The 17,562-nt window shown below is 33.4% G+C and overlaps 2 protein-coding genes across 2 annotated transcripts; both read right to left on the bottom strand.

The window, feature by feature from the left end:
- Positions 1-714: 714 nt before the first annotated feature.
- Positions 715-1,038, bottom strand: LOC145818257 (uncharacterized). The gene has a single exon (XM_082912899.1). The coding sequence runs from the start codon at positions 1,036-1,038 to the stop codon at positions 715-717; it is 324 nt and encodes a 107-aa protein (XP_082769025.1).
- A 6,344-nt stretch (positions 1,039-7,382) lies between these two features.
- LOC145818256 (uncharacterized) lies at positions 7,383-8,638 on the bottom strand. The gene is made up of 3 exons (XM_082912898.1): positions 8,260-8,638; positions 7,568-7,780; positions 7,383-7,471 (listed from the first exon to the last, which is right to left on the bottom strand). The coding sequence occupies exons 1-3, from the start codon at positions 8,636-8,638 to the stop codon at positions 7,383-7,385; spliced, it is 681 nt and encodes a 226-aa protein (XP_082769024.1).
- Between the last annotated feature and the right edge of the window lie 8,924 nt (positions 8,639-17,562).

The following is a 17,562-nucleotide window of genomic DNA, read 5'->3' as shown; positions in this document are numbered from 1 at the left end:
TGAGTACTGAAACTCACTAGAAGCTGCTTTAATCCACAATGCAACTCTAGTTTTAATCGGCTCACAAACCTCCTCCAACATAGATTGATTTTCATTAAAAATGCACTCATTTCGTAACTTCCACACAGACCATAGGACTGCCAAAGGAATTGCCTCCTAGATTCTACTTTCAACCTTTCTCCATTTGTATCCTCTTCACTAATCCAATATCCCCTTTGGCTTTTCAAGGGTCACCCAATGCAAACCCCACCAATTCAGCATATGTGTTCAGATCTTCTAAACAAAAGGGCATTGCAACAAAACATGACACCTTATTTCTAACTCACAGCTACAAAAAAACACAATTTGTCCTAGCCTCATGATTGAGACAACCCACTCTTTAGAGGAAAGCTTTTGATTTGATTCTACCTTTCCAAACGAGCCATCCAAAAAACTGAACTTTTGGTGGAGAAATGTTATTCCAAATCAGCCTTGATGTCTCCAAGCCCTGCCCCACAGTACTTCTATTATAAACTGAATTAACTGTAAACATACTTGAAGACGATGCCTTCCAAGCAGTGGCTGAGCCATGAATTTAATATAGGGGGGGCACTCATTAATTATAATCTCTTTTTCTTCCCCAATCAATAACAATAGCATAATAATAATTTTTTGAGCTAATATTAAACATTAAAAATTAATATTCATTACAAAAAAGTTTTTAATTTTAAACTTTTACAATTGACCCCAACGAGTTTTCATCTTTTGAAATCTTTCCATGATAGTATCATTGTCAATGCCGTCAAAAATATCTCTCTCAATGTAGACAACCAAGCTATCATTCATCCATTCATCACCCGTTCGGTTCAGCAACTGATTCTTCACAATATTTATAGTTGAAAATACCTTCTCAACAGTAGCAGTTGCAACAGGTAAGATTAATGCTAAGATCGAGAGCAAATACACTAATGGATATACTTTGTCTCTTCCAGTCTCCACCATTTTCTTAGCAAGATCGGCAATTCCATTCAACATTGAGAACTCAGTATTGGATAGCATGTCGATAATATATCAAGTTGATCATTAAATACCATGAGCTTCACTGAAGAAAATTCTTTGGGATAAAATTCAGCAAGATGAATTAACTTTTTCCTGTCAAAACTAGATAAAGAGTTAGATGGATTCAAACATGTCATACAAAGTAATAACTCAGTGTTCGACTTAGTGAAACGAGCAATTAGTTCTTGAATTTTCATATCCAAAATTGTCACGACCCCATTCCGCCCCTAGTAGAATGGTGCCATGATGGCCAGTAATCCGAGATTACCAAAGGCCAACTTGCAAGGATTCACACACAATCAGAGTATACATATGAGGCTTACATGTGCGGAAGCAATAAATTTAAATCTAAATAGTCCACAAGAGCTGTGCATAAGTCAAATGAAATGACATACATCATGACATGGTTTACAACTTGGATACAAATAAAATAAAGTACATGTTACATCTTGATCAAAAGGCTTCTCAAGCTGACATATACAAAAGAAAGGAATTACAAAGCTAAGAAGCATAATCTTCAAGATGCTAGCGAAACATGAATCCAAAACAACTTGCAAATGACATGACATCTAGGCGTCATCGCCTTATTGCTCGTCACCTACATATATATAAGGAGAGGGTGAGCTTGGATACTCAGTGAATGATATTAGTAATAAAGGTTTAAATGAATGATATTCGAGATCTTTATCAAAACAATACATATCATAGCTTATACAAAATCAAGGGATGAACCAAGTTCATCTATCAAGTCTTTCAAAGCTTCAAGGGATGCTTACTAGCATCAATATAATACAAGGGATGACATTCCTGACAAAACAAGGGAATAATCGACCCGAAATCGATTAGACAAACCTACCCGCACAAAGTCGTCTGTGGCAAGGGAGATATCTCAAACAAGGGTACTAGTTGTATTATAGTCCCCTAGCACTAAGGACTTTCCAAAAATGTCATCAAAACAAGATAATAATTGACACAAAACTAGGGATAATCATTCATACTTAACAAATACTTTTCCAAAACGAAACAAAGCAAAGCTTTTATCAAACGTTATAACATAGCTTTATTAAAAATACCACTCAAATAGCTCTTCAGGTGTAGGGCTTAAGGCAAGAGTCCAAGACCTACAAATACATGGCAAAGTCCACAAAATGCATTTCAAGAAGACAAGAAAGAATGCTCAAAGATGGTTATGCAATGCATTCTTAAAAACAAGCTTTACATGAATGAAAATGATCCCGGCATTTCTTTCAAAACTAGGTCAAGACAAAGCAAGACATGTGCTGGGAGTTAAAACACTGTTTTTCATCTTGGGAATACATGCTGGGTACCAACCAGGTTTTGGCCGATGTCACGCCCCAAAATTTGGACAATTAAATATTAAATTAGGGCTAAACCCCAATCGATATTCTATCATCCAAATTCTGGGAGTGAAACAAAAAAACTACAATAACCAAACCATTCACCATAAATTCATAACTGACCAATACCTCAACATCAAGGTAACAATAAATAGTCAAAACAACTTAAATAAAATACGGTTACAAACCATGCCAAATTATTCCAATACTAAAGTCATTAAAAAAAAATAATAATTACATAAATTAGTATCAACCCTAAGCTCAAGAAAAATAAAAGAACTCCAAACGACATGTCCTACGATCACGGTTATTTCTTGTCACCACCAAAGCCTCTACTAATCCTGCAAAGGAAGCTCAGCTACGCTCCAACAGAACGCACCCGAGTTGCCAAGAGACAAAACGGGCCAGTATACAGGTATACTGGTATGAGTACAAGATTCAACACCCACGTGTCCACCAGACACAAACAAAAATTCGTTAAATTCTTATTACAGGACAAGACAAGTAGTTCCAACCGCACCGAGACGAATGGGTAGTTTCTCGAGACACGGTGGCATTTAGTTTCTTGTCCGTACACAACAAAATATAAATTTATTATAAAATAAACAAAATAGAAATAGAAATATGGTGGGTCAGCTCTGCATAAAAAGTTAGTAAGACCCACCATCCTGCAAAACAAATAAAGTTAGTATAATTTAATCATAAGTAACTTGTTGAAACAAATATAAAATTACACCGTTTCATACTTAAATAATTCGAATTGATCAAAACTCAAAGAACGAAAGTTGTACAGAATCAAATTTCCTAAAAGACAACGTGAACGAATTTAACAGAAACTGAACAGGTTAAGAGAAAAGCTTGATCTAAAAATCTAGACGAAATTCAATCGAAAAATATGAAGCTGAAAACGAACAAAAACTGCCATAAGATGATTTTTTTCCGAAAAAGTTCAAAACATGAAAAGTGTGCAGAATAATGTTTTACTTCAGTTTACGCGAAACCAATAAAAATGAACTCGTTTCGTGGTTAAAACAACCTATAAAAATCTGCATTACCAGAGTGAATCAAACCGACAATAGCCAAGGTCATCCGATTATAAGTTCTAATCGATCTTTTTAATAAAAAGTTACAACACAAAAGTTATCCAAAATCACGAATACATGCTTTTGCTCAAATTTTATAATTTATCAAGATCGTTTACTATTTTTTTATCATGCACATAATAATACCATACACACTATACTAATAAATTCATAATTAAATTCTTTGTTCCTTAACTCCACCACTTCGGCTCTCCCCTTCCGGCCTACACATATATCCCATGTGCCTCCCGTATACCTAACACCGCTCCGAAGCCAAACTTGCACGGGGACATTGTCCCGAGTTTGACTCACACTCCCCAGATGGTTAGCATATACGTACGCGCGCAAATCAAAGCACTCGTCAACTCATGAGAACGAGGCAACAATATATATATACACAACATCTCACACATGAGAATAAACATAACAATGCCGAGCCTAAGGCATTCAAATAAATCTCATAATCCTCACTTTTTTTTTTATACACTCTTTCTCCCCATCACTCAAATAAAACAACAATCCATGGAGTCATGGTGGAGTATAAGGAATTTATCTATAGGTTCATAATTAATTTTAATTTCATATAACCATGAGTGTAATTACAACCATAAAATAAATCCATATAAAAATCATAAACATGACATACACAACTAATCCAATTAAGTAAAATCAATCATTCATTTACATACAAATACAAAATCAATCCAACATCAAATAAAAATAAATAAATAAAAACAGCGAATCAATCCATCCTCTAACCCATATCTATGGATTCTAAGTTTATTTTAATTTTATATAATCGTGAGTGTGATTACAATCATAAAATCAATCCATATAAAAAAAAACCTAAACCTTGCATGCAACTAATCAAAATGATTAAAATCAATCAATCATCTAAAAACCCTAAACCTTACATAAACAACCAATCAAAATAATTAAAATCAATCAATCATCTATAAACCCTAAACCTCACTTACACAACTAAACAAAATAATTAAAATTAATTAATCATCTAAAAACCCTAAACTTTACGTAAACAACCAATCAAAATAATTAAAATCAATCAATCATCTATAAACCCTAAACCTTACATACACGTCTAATCAAAATAATTAAAAATTAGTCAATCATTTAAAAATTCTAAACCTTACATATCCAACTAATTAAAATAATTACAATCAATTAATGATCTAAAATCTTAGACCTTACATATACATCTAATCAACATAATTAAAATTAATCAATCATCTAAAAATCCTAAACCTTACATATACATCTAATCAACATAATTAAAATTAATCAATCATCTAAAAATCCTAAACTTTACATACCCAATTAATCAAAACAATTAAAATCAATCTGTCATCTTCATATCAATACAAAAATCAAATCAATATTAAATAAATACAAATAAATAAATATAACGAATCAAATATAAACAAAGAAAAGTAAATTTTGTACTCACCATATTTTATTGAAGATTAAAAAATATCTGAAAACTAATAGAGCCACCAAAACAAAACCATAAACCTAATCTTTTTCTTCCTTTCTCCCCTTTATCTCTCTTTTCTTTGATGCACTCACACAATCTCTCTCTATGGCACTAACTCACTCTCTCTCTCTCTCTCTCCCTCTCCCTCTCGGCCCCTCTCTCGGCTGCTCTGTTTTTCTTCCTTTTTTTTTTTCTTTGTTTTGCTATTAACTTCAAAACCTACTTGACTACTGATGTTATATTATATATATAATGACCTAATTTTTTATTATATCACATATATAATTATAAATATCTTATATAAAATTTATATCAATAATTTCTTTTCTTTGGATTGATTCCTAATCCTATTCTAACTTAATAACTATTATAATATATTATATTATATAATACAACATAATTATAATATATATAAATATAAATATAAGATAATATATATATATATATATATCTATATATAACACTTTTTTTTTATATAACAAAAATAAATATATAAATATATGAATTAATTGAATAACACATTAAATTTATTAATTACAACATTAAATTCATTAAATATCACATTAACTAAACAACACATTAAATTCTCATATAAACCACATAATTAATAAAGCCAAAAAAAAAAAAGATAATAATAATCATAATAATAATAAATAATGACTTAACCAAATTAGGGTCGCTATAGCCGAGGTCCTGCACCTCTTGGCCGAGGTGTGGTCCCGATGACCACACTCAGGGAAATGAAGTCTGGAAAATCTGGGTTTCCTTTTGAAGAACCTGAAGAATATGAACATGAAGAACATGAATGCTAAAATCATAACTTCTTTATTCAAAATCTAAGATTTCATGATATGAGTTAAAAAACGTGGACCTGGGTACCCATACTTGAAAATTCCATGAAAACAAACACGAAAACATGGATCTTGATACAAACTTTCGGATCAAAATGTGGTTTTTCTTCAAGAACACAAGAACATCATTTTTCTCTTTCTAAAACCAAACTTCAAATCAATGCATGACTTATGAATCATGCTAGATCATGTAATGCGATTAGATCAACATAAAGAATGACAAGAGTAGATCAAAAATCTAACCTCAAAACACGAATCCAACGGTTCAAGGTGTGAAGATCAAGCTTGGGATCTAGCTCTCTCACTCTAAACTTCTCCTCCTCTTCCTAGAGTTTCTCTCTCTACAATGCAAAAGGTATGACACAAAATGACATGGGTTCTCAGCTAGCTTACTGACTTAACCCTCTGCTGGGACACGTGGCAACGCCGGATTGGATCTCCTAAAAAAGGTGACAGAATGACAAGACAAGAGTATGACAAAGTGTGTATGACAAGCAAGGTGACAAGGCACTCTAACAAGGTAATGATCTCAGATCAAGACATAGGCTTTGGCAAGTAAGGTCTCAATGATCTCGGTTAGAAAGGATAACACTTGGTCTAGCTGTGCCACACCTCGGCCTAGATGTGCCACACCTCGGTCTAGGTCATACCAGTCCAGGAACAAGATCACTAGGTGCAAGGATCAAGGATGTTGGATGCCTAGATGATCACATCTCGGCCAATATGCCAGGGTGAAGGTGGAGGTCAACCAAAGTGGTTCCAAGATGGTCCTAGGTATAAGAGGTTCAAGGGTGTGACCTAGGCTACATACACCAAGCAAGGAACAAAGCATACAAACAATACTCAGGCGAATCACATAAGCACAAAACAAGACAGGGACTTTCACTTTAGGCAAAACAAGTCAAAATTTACAAGTGCAAGCTTAACAAAACAAAATCATGCAGATACACATGAACGTGGCTAAGGTGAGGATGAGGGCCATTACAAAAACAGTGTAGAATAACTTAGTGCGATAGTGATGTAAGTTTGTAATTTCTTGAGCACTGCACCTTTTTCTCCCTTGAGCTACAAACATATCGTCCATTTGGGGAACATCAATTTCATGCTTTTCACAAAAAGACAAAATATCATCAAGTAAAGATGTCCACCCACTCTCTCTCATCTTTTGGAGCTGTGCCCTAGAAATTTGAACTAAATTCATGGCATTAATAATATCTTGATCTTTCCTTTGTAGTGCTTGCGATAACTCACTTGTAATAGCCAATATCGTTTTCATCAAATGAAGGTTGAATACAAACTAAAATGATTGAATTAAGTCCAACAATACATTTACTTCTACTCGTTGTTCTAAATTTGAACTATCCTTCGAAATCATTTCAAGCACATCAATCACTGTTGAAAACATACTAGCCAAGCTGACTAAAGTACCATAGTGTGAACCCCAATGTGTATCACCAGCATGTTTAAGATTAGTTTCTTGATTTAAGCCTTGCCCACTAGATAGCTCTTCAGTATTAAGTGCCTCAACAACTTTTGCAGCTTGCTTCTCCCTAACAATATCTCAGCATTTACATGATGCTCCAACAACATTCACCACATTAGAAACCAAAGTGACAAGTAAAGCAATTTGATTATGATTCTTTGCCACGGCTACAAGTGCCAATTGCAATTGATGAGCAAAACAATGAACATAATATGCACAAGGATTCTCTTTCAGTATAAGTGTTTTAAGACTATTGAACTCACCTTGCATATTACAAGCCCCGTTATAGCCTTGACCCCGCAATCTGGAAATACTCAATCTAAGTCTGGAGAATAAATTTTCCACAGCTTGTTTGAGTGAGAGAGCATTCATATTAGCAACATGCTCAATACCCAAAAAGCGCTCAACCACTTGGCCTTTTTTGTCAACATATCGTATTACAACTGCCATTTTCTCCTTGATTGATATATCACGGGCTTCATCAATCAAAATAGAAAAAGTGCATCACCAAGATCTCTAATAATCACATTGATAGTTTCAAATGCGGCCACATTTATAATGTCTTTTTGAATATCAGGAGATGTCAACTTGAGATTTTGTGGTGCATTACTCAATGCAACCACTTTGACATCTTCGTTATGATTAGCAAGAAACTTGAAAAGTTCAAGAAAATTTCCTTGATTACTTGAATTTTCAAATTTATCATGCTCACGAAACGCAAGTCCTTGTCTTAGAAGAAATTTGACACAATCAACGGATGCATTCAAACGGGTTCGACACTCAATTCGAACTTAATCAGATTGTTTGAAAAAAATCGTTTGAATATGTTGGTTTTGGTTTAACAAGTCTTGACATTTACTTGAAGCTTGATTATGAGCACTATTGGGACCTCCAACATGAGTTTGAATTTTTTTTTTCTTTTAATTTGAGAAACCCTCACCAACAAAAGAATCACCTCTAGCTTGATCTCCAATATCGGGTTTGAAAAGATAACAACATAAACAAAATGCTGCATCTTTTGCTACGCTATACTCCAACAAATTAGAAAATTCACTAAACCAAGCCTGATTAAATCGCCGAAATTTTTGTCCAAATGATTTTTGTGGAAAATTATGATCACAGGGTTGACAAGAACCTTTTTGTAGATATTCCCTATGAATTTGGTCTCGATTATTAGCATTATAGTCCATAATCCGAGGCTGTAGTCCTGGATCTGCAGGAAGGTTTGCTAAGTTGATTTCTATGTGACTTTGTTTTGCGGAAGAATAATTACCATCTTCTTCTTGAGGAGGAGATGATTCCAATTTTGATTTTCTTTTAAAATATTTCTCCATGGTTGTTTGAAAAAACTAAAAATCAAAATAAAAATTCATAATCAAAATCACAAACCCCTACAAATCAAAATCTCTAATTTTAATATAAATCAAAAAATTTAAATTTAGCACAAAGCACAACAAATCAAAAATTTTAATTTTAGCACAAATTATAACAAATCAAAATCCTTAATTTAAATATTAATTATTGCAAATTAATATTTTTAATTTTAGCACAAATAAAATCCCTAATTTTAGCACAAACAACAACAAACCAAAATCCCTAATTTTAATGTAAATCACCACCAATTAAGATTCATAATTTTAGCATATCAAAATCTCTTATTTTAACATAAATAATAACAAATAATTTTTTTTTACAAATCAAAAACTTAACAAATAATTATAAATTAATACTCATAATTTTTATTTAAAAGTAAAAAAAAAAAGTTACTTGTAAACAATGAAGAGAAGACACCAAGATTGTAGTGTGGTCCTAAATCTGTGTTGTGTGATCTTAATCTGGTGAATTGCGAGTCGGTAAATTACAAAGAAACAAAGGGAGATAAAGAAAATACGAAGACATTTAACAAGTACTGTGCATAAATAAAACAATAAAGAATTCCATACACTTTTAGGGTTTTAGAGTTTTAACCTTACCATAATTGGAGTTGTGTGTATTTATTCGAAAAAAAATATGTATCAGTATTTGGTTGAGATTGGGATTAAAAGAAAAAAAAAAAAGAAGTGCGTATGGTGTGTGTCAGTGTGGTGAGCAAGACCCAACCCAACAATAACAACGTGGGCACTGTATGTAAGAGTAAGACCCAACCCACAAAAAAAAAAAAAAAAAAAAAAAAAAAAAATTGAAAAGTCAGGGGGGCACGTGACCTCCCTGAGCCCAACGTCACTCTGCCTCTACTTCCAAGCCAATGAATCAACTTTTTCTGATAAAGATGGCTTATATGAAATTAGATGGGACTGTAGTCTTTCCATATCATCTTCCTCCCAAGCTCTCAGTCTTCTTCTGAAACTCAGATTTCATTTAGTTGAGCTACTTTTTCTTTCCATCATCTGTTCAAGAGTGACCTCTTTTTCAACTGATAACTCAAACAATCTAGGAAATTCATCTTTCAAGCATCTGTTGGTAGCCCAAATATCCTCCTAAAATCTGACTCGCATCCCATTCCCTACTTGAATGACAGAATTTTCCATAAAGAAGCAGAAAAGATTAGAATTACTGTGTTCCAACCTGAGAATATCACCCCAGACTCTTGAGTACTGGGTACTGCTAATAGATAATGGTCTCCACCTCTCTCTAGAGTTTCCATATTTACTAATCAAAATATCTTTCCACAACACATGGTCCTTTCCCTCATATCTCCACCACCATTTAGCTAGTAAACATTCATTGACTTCCTTCAATTTCTTAATCCCTAAACCTCCAAAGTTCTTTTTTTTTTGGTAACCTCCTTCCATTTTACTAGATGTAGCTTCTTTTTAATTTCTGAACCTCTGCACAAAAACATGGCTTGAATTTTGTCCAGCAACTTTGGTACACTTGTAGGAAATTTAAACAAAGAAAGGTAGTACACTGGTAAAGAACAAAGCACTACTTTGATCAGTGTTAATCTACCTCCAAATGAGAGCAATTTTCTCTTCCAAGAAGCCAGCTTAGATGTGAATTTATTGATCACAAGAAACCATGTACTCCTCCTCTTAGGGCTGGCACCTAGTGGTAAGCCAAGATACATGAATGGCAACTTCTGGCTCATACAATTCAATTTTTCTGCGAAATCATTTACATCATCCTCCTGTACACCTATTCCACAGACTTTACTTTTATGAAAATTAATCCTCAATCTAGAACTCACTTCAAAACACCTCAAAATTCTTTTAACATTCAAAATGTCATTCTCTTCAGCCTCATAGAACACAAATGTATCGTCCGCAATTTGCAAATGGGTGACATTAACCTCCCTCAGGCCAATCGCAACACCTTTGATTAACCCCAGTGCTTTAGCTCTTTTTTTTTTTTTTGGTTAGCAAAAAGAATCTTTATTGATGAAGAAAACATACATTTCATATAAGATTACATCAATAAAGAGGAAAGAAAAAAGAAAGAAAAGAAAGGAACAAAGCACAATGTTGGTGAGGAACTAACACTAGCTGGACAAGCAAAGGAACAAAGCAATCCAACATTCAAAGTAGCAGCAACCATTTAGATTTACTCCAAAATGCTACCCTCACTTACACCAATTCTACTAGTTCATTCCAATCAACTGATTACCACTAAAAAAACATTCAATCCCCTTGCAATAACATATTCAAACCCTCAACCACTATATTAAAAAGAAAGGGAGACAGCGGATCCCCTTGCCTGAGTCCTTTTTTGGGGCAAAATTCAGAAGTAGGAGAGCCATTAACAAGAACTGAAACTCTAGCTAATTGTAAACATTCCTTCATCCACCTAATCCATTTATCCTGAAAGCCAAAGCTTGACATCATAGCAAATAAATACTCCCAATTTATGGTGTCATATGGCTTTTCAAAGTCCAATTTCAAGATTACCCCCCTTTTTTTTTCTTTTTCCACCAATCCACTACTTCATTGGATACTAAAACCCCATCTAAAATGTTCCTTCCACCAATGAAAGCTGACTGAGATTCTCCAATTATCTTCGACAATACCTATGACTCGGTATAATATTTGTTATAATATTATTTTAATTATGATTGAAGAGTTTTTTAGATATACCTTAAGGTAGTGTTCGGTTCACCATTCCATCGAAAATTTCATGCCAAATTTGGTTTGACTAAAATGATAATAAAAAATATATTACAAACGAAATTATCGTTCACCATTGTTAATGGAATAATTATTCTATAGGAGAGCCATAAAAATTATCATTCTATTTCATTCCATCTTATTTTAATGAACCAAATAGAATATAAGTATTGTTTGATTACAACTTTTTTTAGTTGTAACTTAAATTATGACATTTATGATAATTAAATAGAGATAATTCAAGAGGCAAATAGTTAGTTTACTATAAATTTTTATCAGGCTGAAACTAATTCAAAATTATCACTGAGTTTAGAGTTTAAGATTAAGAGAATGCTTGAGTTCACGTCAGCATGACAGATACTTGTTGGAAAGCTTGAACTTGAGGGGAAAGATATAAATATGGGCATTAGACATGAAATAGAATGACCTGTCCCAAATCCCAACCGAGTTCTAATTCTCTATAGCATTGGGTATCAAACCTCCAGAGTTGACTTAATTGGATGACTTCTCCATTTCTTTTGACAAAAAATATTTTTTATATTTAATAAAAATTTTCTAGATAAATGTGCCCTATGCTTAGTTGTGTCCTTCAAATTAATATATTAATAACTGTAACAGTGGTGGCGGCCTAGTAAGGTAAAAATAATGGGGCAACAATAATAGTGGTGGAGTAGAGATGGTAGAGGTGGAGGCGATATAGTAGTGAAGGTAGTAATATAGTGACATGTTGTAATACTTTAGCTAACCAAACATCAAAACTTTTGGAGCCTTTGTATTAAGAATAATATTAGGGATCATGAAAAACATATCATGAAATGTATCATGAATATTTTTCATCTTTTGATTAGTATATGGTATTTTATTGTATGTGTAATCTAGAGGTGGAGAATTTTTTATGATTATCTTCATGATATTTTCTTCATAATCCCTAGCATTAAGAAGTTAGTCTTTTGACAAAAATTTTATAAAAATTTCTGGCCGTAAGTGACAATTTAAGTAGCCTAATAGTTGAGCAATGATAAAGAAAAAAAATTATATGGACAACTAATTTATGAAACAATAACTAATAAGTGTTATTTTATTCTTAAAATTACTATTGAGTTCTGTCAAATTTTAATATGGACAACTAAATACTATTTTTCATAAAGTGTTTTCAAAAGATTCATTTCTCTATAATGATGCATATTATTCTAATCTTACCCCTCATTTAATATGAACAACAATTTTAAAAATATTTTTAATCTACACAAATTTATATTTTTTTATTTGTAAAAATTATGATATTGTATTAAAAAAATCATAAATAAAATAAGAAAATTATCAATAAATTTTTTTTTCAAAAATTAATATTGAGTTATTTCAAATTTCAATATTAATAAATAAGTCCTTTTATCTTTTTTATTTTATAAATTGTTATAAAAAAGTTCAATTATTCATCATAGTATATTTTATTTTATTTTTATTTTTCTCATTATAATATGAACCAAAAACTTCATAAACAATTTATTTTATATTAAATTTAATAATAAAAATATTTTTAATCGTTGAAATTAAATGAATTTTCATAAACAAAAGTATAAGGATAATATTCATCAACTATTTTATGCACTGAGAAATATATAAATTTGTCATAGTATTGACTTTGAAATTTTAGCAGAATTTAGCCTTTTTAGATTATTTACATTAAAAAAATTACATAATTTGAAATAAAAAAATGATGCATTTTATACCATAGTTGTTTCGATCTAATTGTTATTTATGATTTTTTAAATATAATATTAATAATTTTTACAATTAAATTTTTAATTTTAATTAAGTTAAAATTATTAATAAAATTATTGTTCATATTAAATGAAAATGGTAAAATTGAGATAAGATACATTATTATGAACGAATAAACCTTTTGAGAATATTTTATGATAAATAGGAATTAATTATCTATATTAAAACTTGATATGACTCAATATTAATCTTAAGAGCAAAATAGAACTTATTGGTATTTTTCTTCTAATTTTTTAATTGTTTTTGTTCTTTGTCTAACAAAAATAGAAAATTTTAGTTCACTTACCAACTTATTATAATACTTTTAATGTATCACCTTATGTGTTAGTATATCATTTGATATAAATATGAGTGGTGGAACTCATTACACAAAAAATGGATTGACACATGAGATGGTACATTATAGAGTAATGCTAAAAAAATCATGAAATGCTTCATGAAATTTTTTCATCTTTTGATTAGTATGTGTTGTTTTGTTATATATATAATCTAAGGGTGGAGAATTTTTATAAAATATTTCATGATATTTTTTTCATGATCCTTAATATTACTCGGTACATTAAATGGTATAATAAAACAAGATAATTATTCAGTAATCCCGGAATATAAACGCGTGATATTCCATAGTATTGTGATTGGTAGAGAAGGTAGGTAAGTGGGGTATTGTCAGGGCCAGCTTTGGGGCAAAGCCCACAAAGCAGCTGCATTGGAACCGCAAAAAATGCTCAAAAAAAAAAAAAAAAAGAGGCCCCAAAACTATAATAAGTATTGTATTGGTCCAAAAACAAAGGCCCACTTGAGTAGGAAAGATCTAAAGTTTCTTATAAGAAGAGGTCAAATTTGAATAAGAAGGCCCAACATTTTGAGGTCTCAATTTATATTTTAAATGCATTTAATTATAAACATATAATAAAACTAAAATTTTTACTAGTTGATTTTGGGAGAATTATTTATAAGTTCTATCTAGGAGACTTATGTTATATATGGTCTTAAGTAAAAACTTATGTTCTCATAAGTCCTGTGGGAAGTTAGTTGACACATTTACCCTTAATAGTAGTTGTTAATATCATAAATAATATGAAAACCATATATAGAAAATTGAATGTTACCATAGATCATATCTATATGGATGTGAATTTGAAATTCAAAATACACGTGATATGTGGAAATTACAGGTTCAGTTAGGAAAAATTTTAGGGAACAAAAAGAATTCGATATGTTTTGTGGCTCTACTCTAATGTGAACGGCTGATTCATTTGATAACATTTCGAAACCCACCATGAACAGGAGAAGGGGCGCGATTCGACCGCCACGTTTGATGGGAAGGTGCTAACGAAATACTGTTTCCGGTGAACGAGGAGGAATAATGGCTCCACAATGTAAGTGTGGCTTTTCCCCCTTTTTTGCAATGTTCATTCATTTGAATTTAATTAACAACCCAGAACTAGGGTTTATGTGAATATGGGGTTTTTGATAATTTCGGTTAACTTCAGTCATAATATGTAATGTTAGTTGTATGTTTTGTGAGTTTTGTGAGGAATAAAGGATTTTATAGTTTTCGATTTGATGATAGTATGTATGTGGGGGTTGTAGGATGAGGGTTTGGCGGGTTGTCCAATATGGGTGTTTTGTGCTTGATTCGTTGTTGTATTGCCTGGTACATGGTCTATTTGTTTTTGTTTTTTTTTGAACCATGCAAAGTATCGTGTTTGGTAGACTATTTTTGGGGGTTTCTCATTGTGGTACGATGTCGTTTGGTTGTGCGGATTAACTTAAAAAATAAGTTGTTGGATGTGAATAGTGCCACGTTTTTGTGTTATGTGTTGTACAGTTTATGAATGTGATGGTGACCCAATGTTAAATTATTGTTTAATGTGAGTGGCAGCACATGTAAGTTGGATTGTGTGTATAGTGCCACGTTGTGGTACGGTGTTGTTTGGTTGTTTTCATTCAAAAATAAAAGTAAGTTTTCGAACGTGGCTGGTGCCATGTCCTATTTTGATGTACTTTAAGGTTTGTGAATGTGTCAAAATATTCGGGGGACACTGTTTGTAGATTGTCACAGGGAGACGAACAATGCAAGTAATATGATTTGGGGGTGTGGTTGTGGTTTCATGTCACCATTTGAAGAGGTCACGTTCGTGTTCGTAGTGGTTTGGTTGTCAAGATTCACGTAGCACATTTTCGTTTATTTTTTTATTCAGATTATTGCATTAATCGGCATGGGTGGCATTATTCATGGTTACATCGAGTACTTCATAGTCACATTTGAAAGCTGTAGACGTCCCCGAACGCCCCGGGAGGGAAATTCCCGATTTTGTTCATTTGGGGTCACTACAGTTCGGACTCAAATTGTCACGGTTCTTAATCTGATCTCATAATGTGCAATGTGAGATTGGTAAATCACAAAAGAGTCCAAATCTGGCAAATCGTTTTGAAAAACAGATTTTTAAAAAGAAGTGCCAAACATGGACTGCTTTGCCAGATACAGAGTCGCTACCTAAATATTTTTTATGGGGGAATTTAGGAAACCCTGACTCGTTTGCCTAAGGCCACGTGTCCGTCATCACCAAAGTTGCCTCGGCTCGGGAACTTGGGTACGATTGGGGAAGGTCAGCTATGAGCATCCCCGCTCGCCCGATCAAAGATCGACCTCTACTAACCATGATATCTAGTTTTGAAAACATTATGCATTCTTATTCCGATTAATTAGCTAGAATTACTATGTGATGCGCGAGCAAAATAAGTATAGACAAGATCGCCTAATTTGGAACAAAGCATCGCACATCTGTTTGTTTGGAAAATGATTTGGAGTTTGCTACTCGTAAGTAAGCTAAAACACGGATTTCAATGAATTATCCCAATTCAAGCAATCCAACCTTCATTCACAGGCATTTCAGGCAGTAAATCAACTAAGCAATTAGCCTCATGGAAAGCATGCTGTTATGTTAACATTCACACTCATGCGAGATGCTAAGGCATAAACACTTACAGTGTACTCCGAGCCAAAATAAGAAACTAGTTAGTAATCATGCATGATCCTAGTTCATATTAAGATGGCTAATGCAACGCATGCAAAATGCAGCTAGAATAGGCTCAGCTAATCTATGGATGGCATGTGAAATGCAACAGATAACATGTATTTAAGTTAGATTTGAAATACTATGCAATTAGTATGATGCGCCGAGCCCGGTGCATGCAATACAAATGAATGGATGCAAACATGCTATCATAAGTATGCTAATCAAAACATGTCCTAATACTAACCATCAAAAGCAGGTAAGTAAAGGGGAGAAACAAGTGGGGGTTGGAAGACATGCATCACACACACGTACGCTTATTACACAATTCGCCCTCTCTCAGAGGGACTGAAAGACTAATACAAATTTAACTAACTAACAAGCTAATTAAATAGTTACAGACCACTTAACTAGTTTAAGCGAATTAACTAAGCTAATAAAGCGGTAAAACAGCCTCGGGAAGAGGGTCCAATGCATGCGTGCTCGGCTCCGCTCGGAAATCCACCACCATGTACAAACTGCCTTTGTTTTCACTGTTTTATGCCTCTGAAAATTGCACAAGTCCCAAGGATGCTTCAGCATCACTCCCTGATCACTGTGGAATATCACTGGCCAAGAGGAATGGTCACCGGCCATGGGAAAGTGGTCATCGACCAGTTGTAAGGCTCTCGGCCATCCATTATTGGTCGATCGGCACTGAAAATAGTCGGTCGACCATATCTTCCTGCAGAACCTTGTTTTGACAGCAGTAGAGGACAGACAAGACATGGTAATGCATTTCACATCAAATGTTTGCACAACCAACCTCCCTATCATGTCATGGACTCAAGGGAGTTTGGTCCTCGACCTTCGGGCCACCAATCACGCATTTCAATGCATGATGGTCCAAGAGGCCAAAGTGTGCAATTTCAATGTCAAATGGAATGCACACAAAACACAAGGACCCAATCTCTATCATGCTTGATCAAGAGGCAAGGCATGCATGATATGCACAATGTTATGCATCCTAAGCATGCAAGCTAAGTATGCAACATGAACATGCAAACAAGCAATGTGTACTAGGCACACAACCTAAGCAAACAAGCATGCGAGGCATGTAACAACCATGCTAATGACAAACATGCAACAACATGTAAAGGAGACTTAGCATGGAAACATGTAAAGCAACTTAACCAAGAAAATGCATGCCAAATGCAAAGTGATTCAAGCATGCAACAACATGCGATAGGCCGAGCATGCAACAACACGCAAGGCGAGCATGCAACAACATGCAAAGGATGGACTTACACCAAGATGGACAGCTCTCTACTAGGTCCAAAACAGTGGCCAACATGCCAAGGAAATGGAGGCAAATGT

This window comes from Camellia sinensis, unplaced genomic scaffold (assembly GCF_055761805.1).
Source record: "Camellia sinensis isolate YWXY unplaced genomic scaffold, ASM5576180v1 Unanchor6, whole genome shotgun sequence".
In the NCBI taxonomy this organism is placed as follows: Eukaryota; Viridiplantae; Streptophyta; class Magnoliopsida; order Ericales; family Theaceae; genus Camellia; species Camellia sinensis.
The sequence above is the reverse complement of the archived record's forward strand: the minus strand, read 5'-3'. Positions and strand labels throughout refer to the sequence as shown.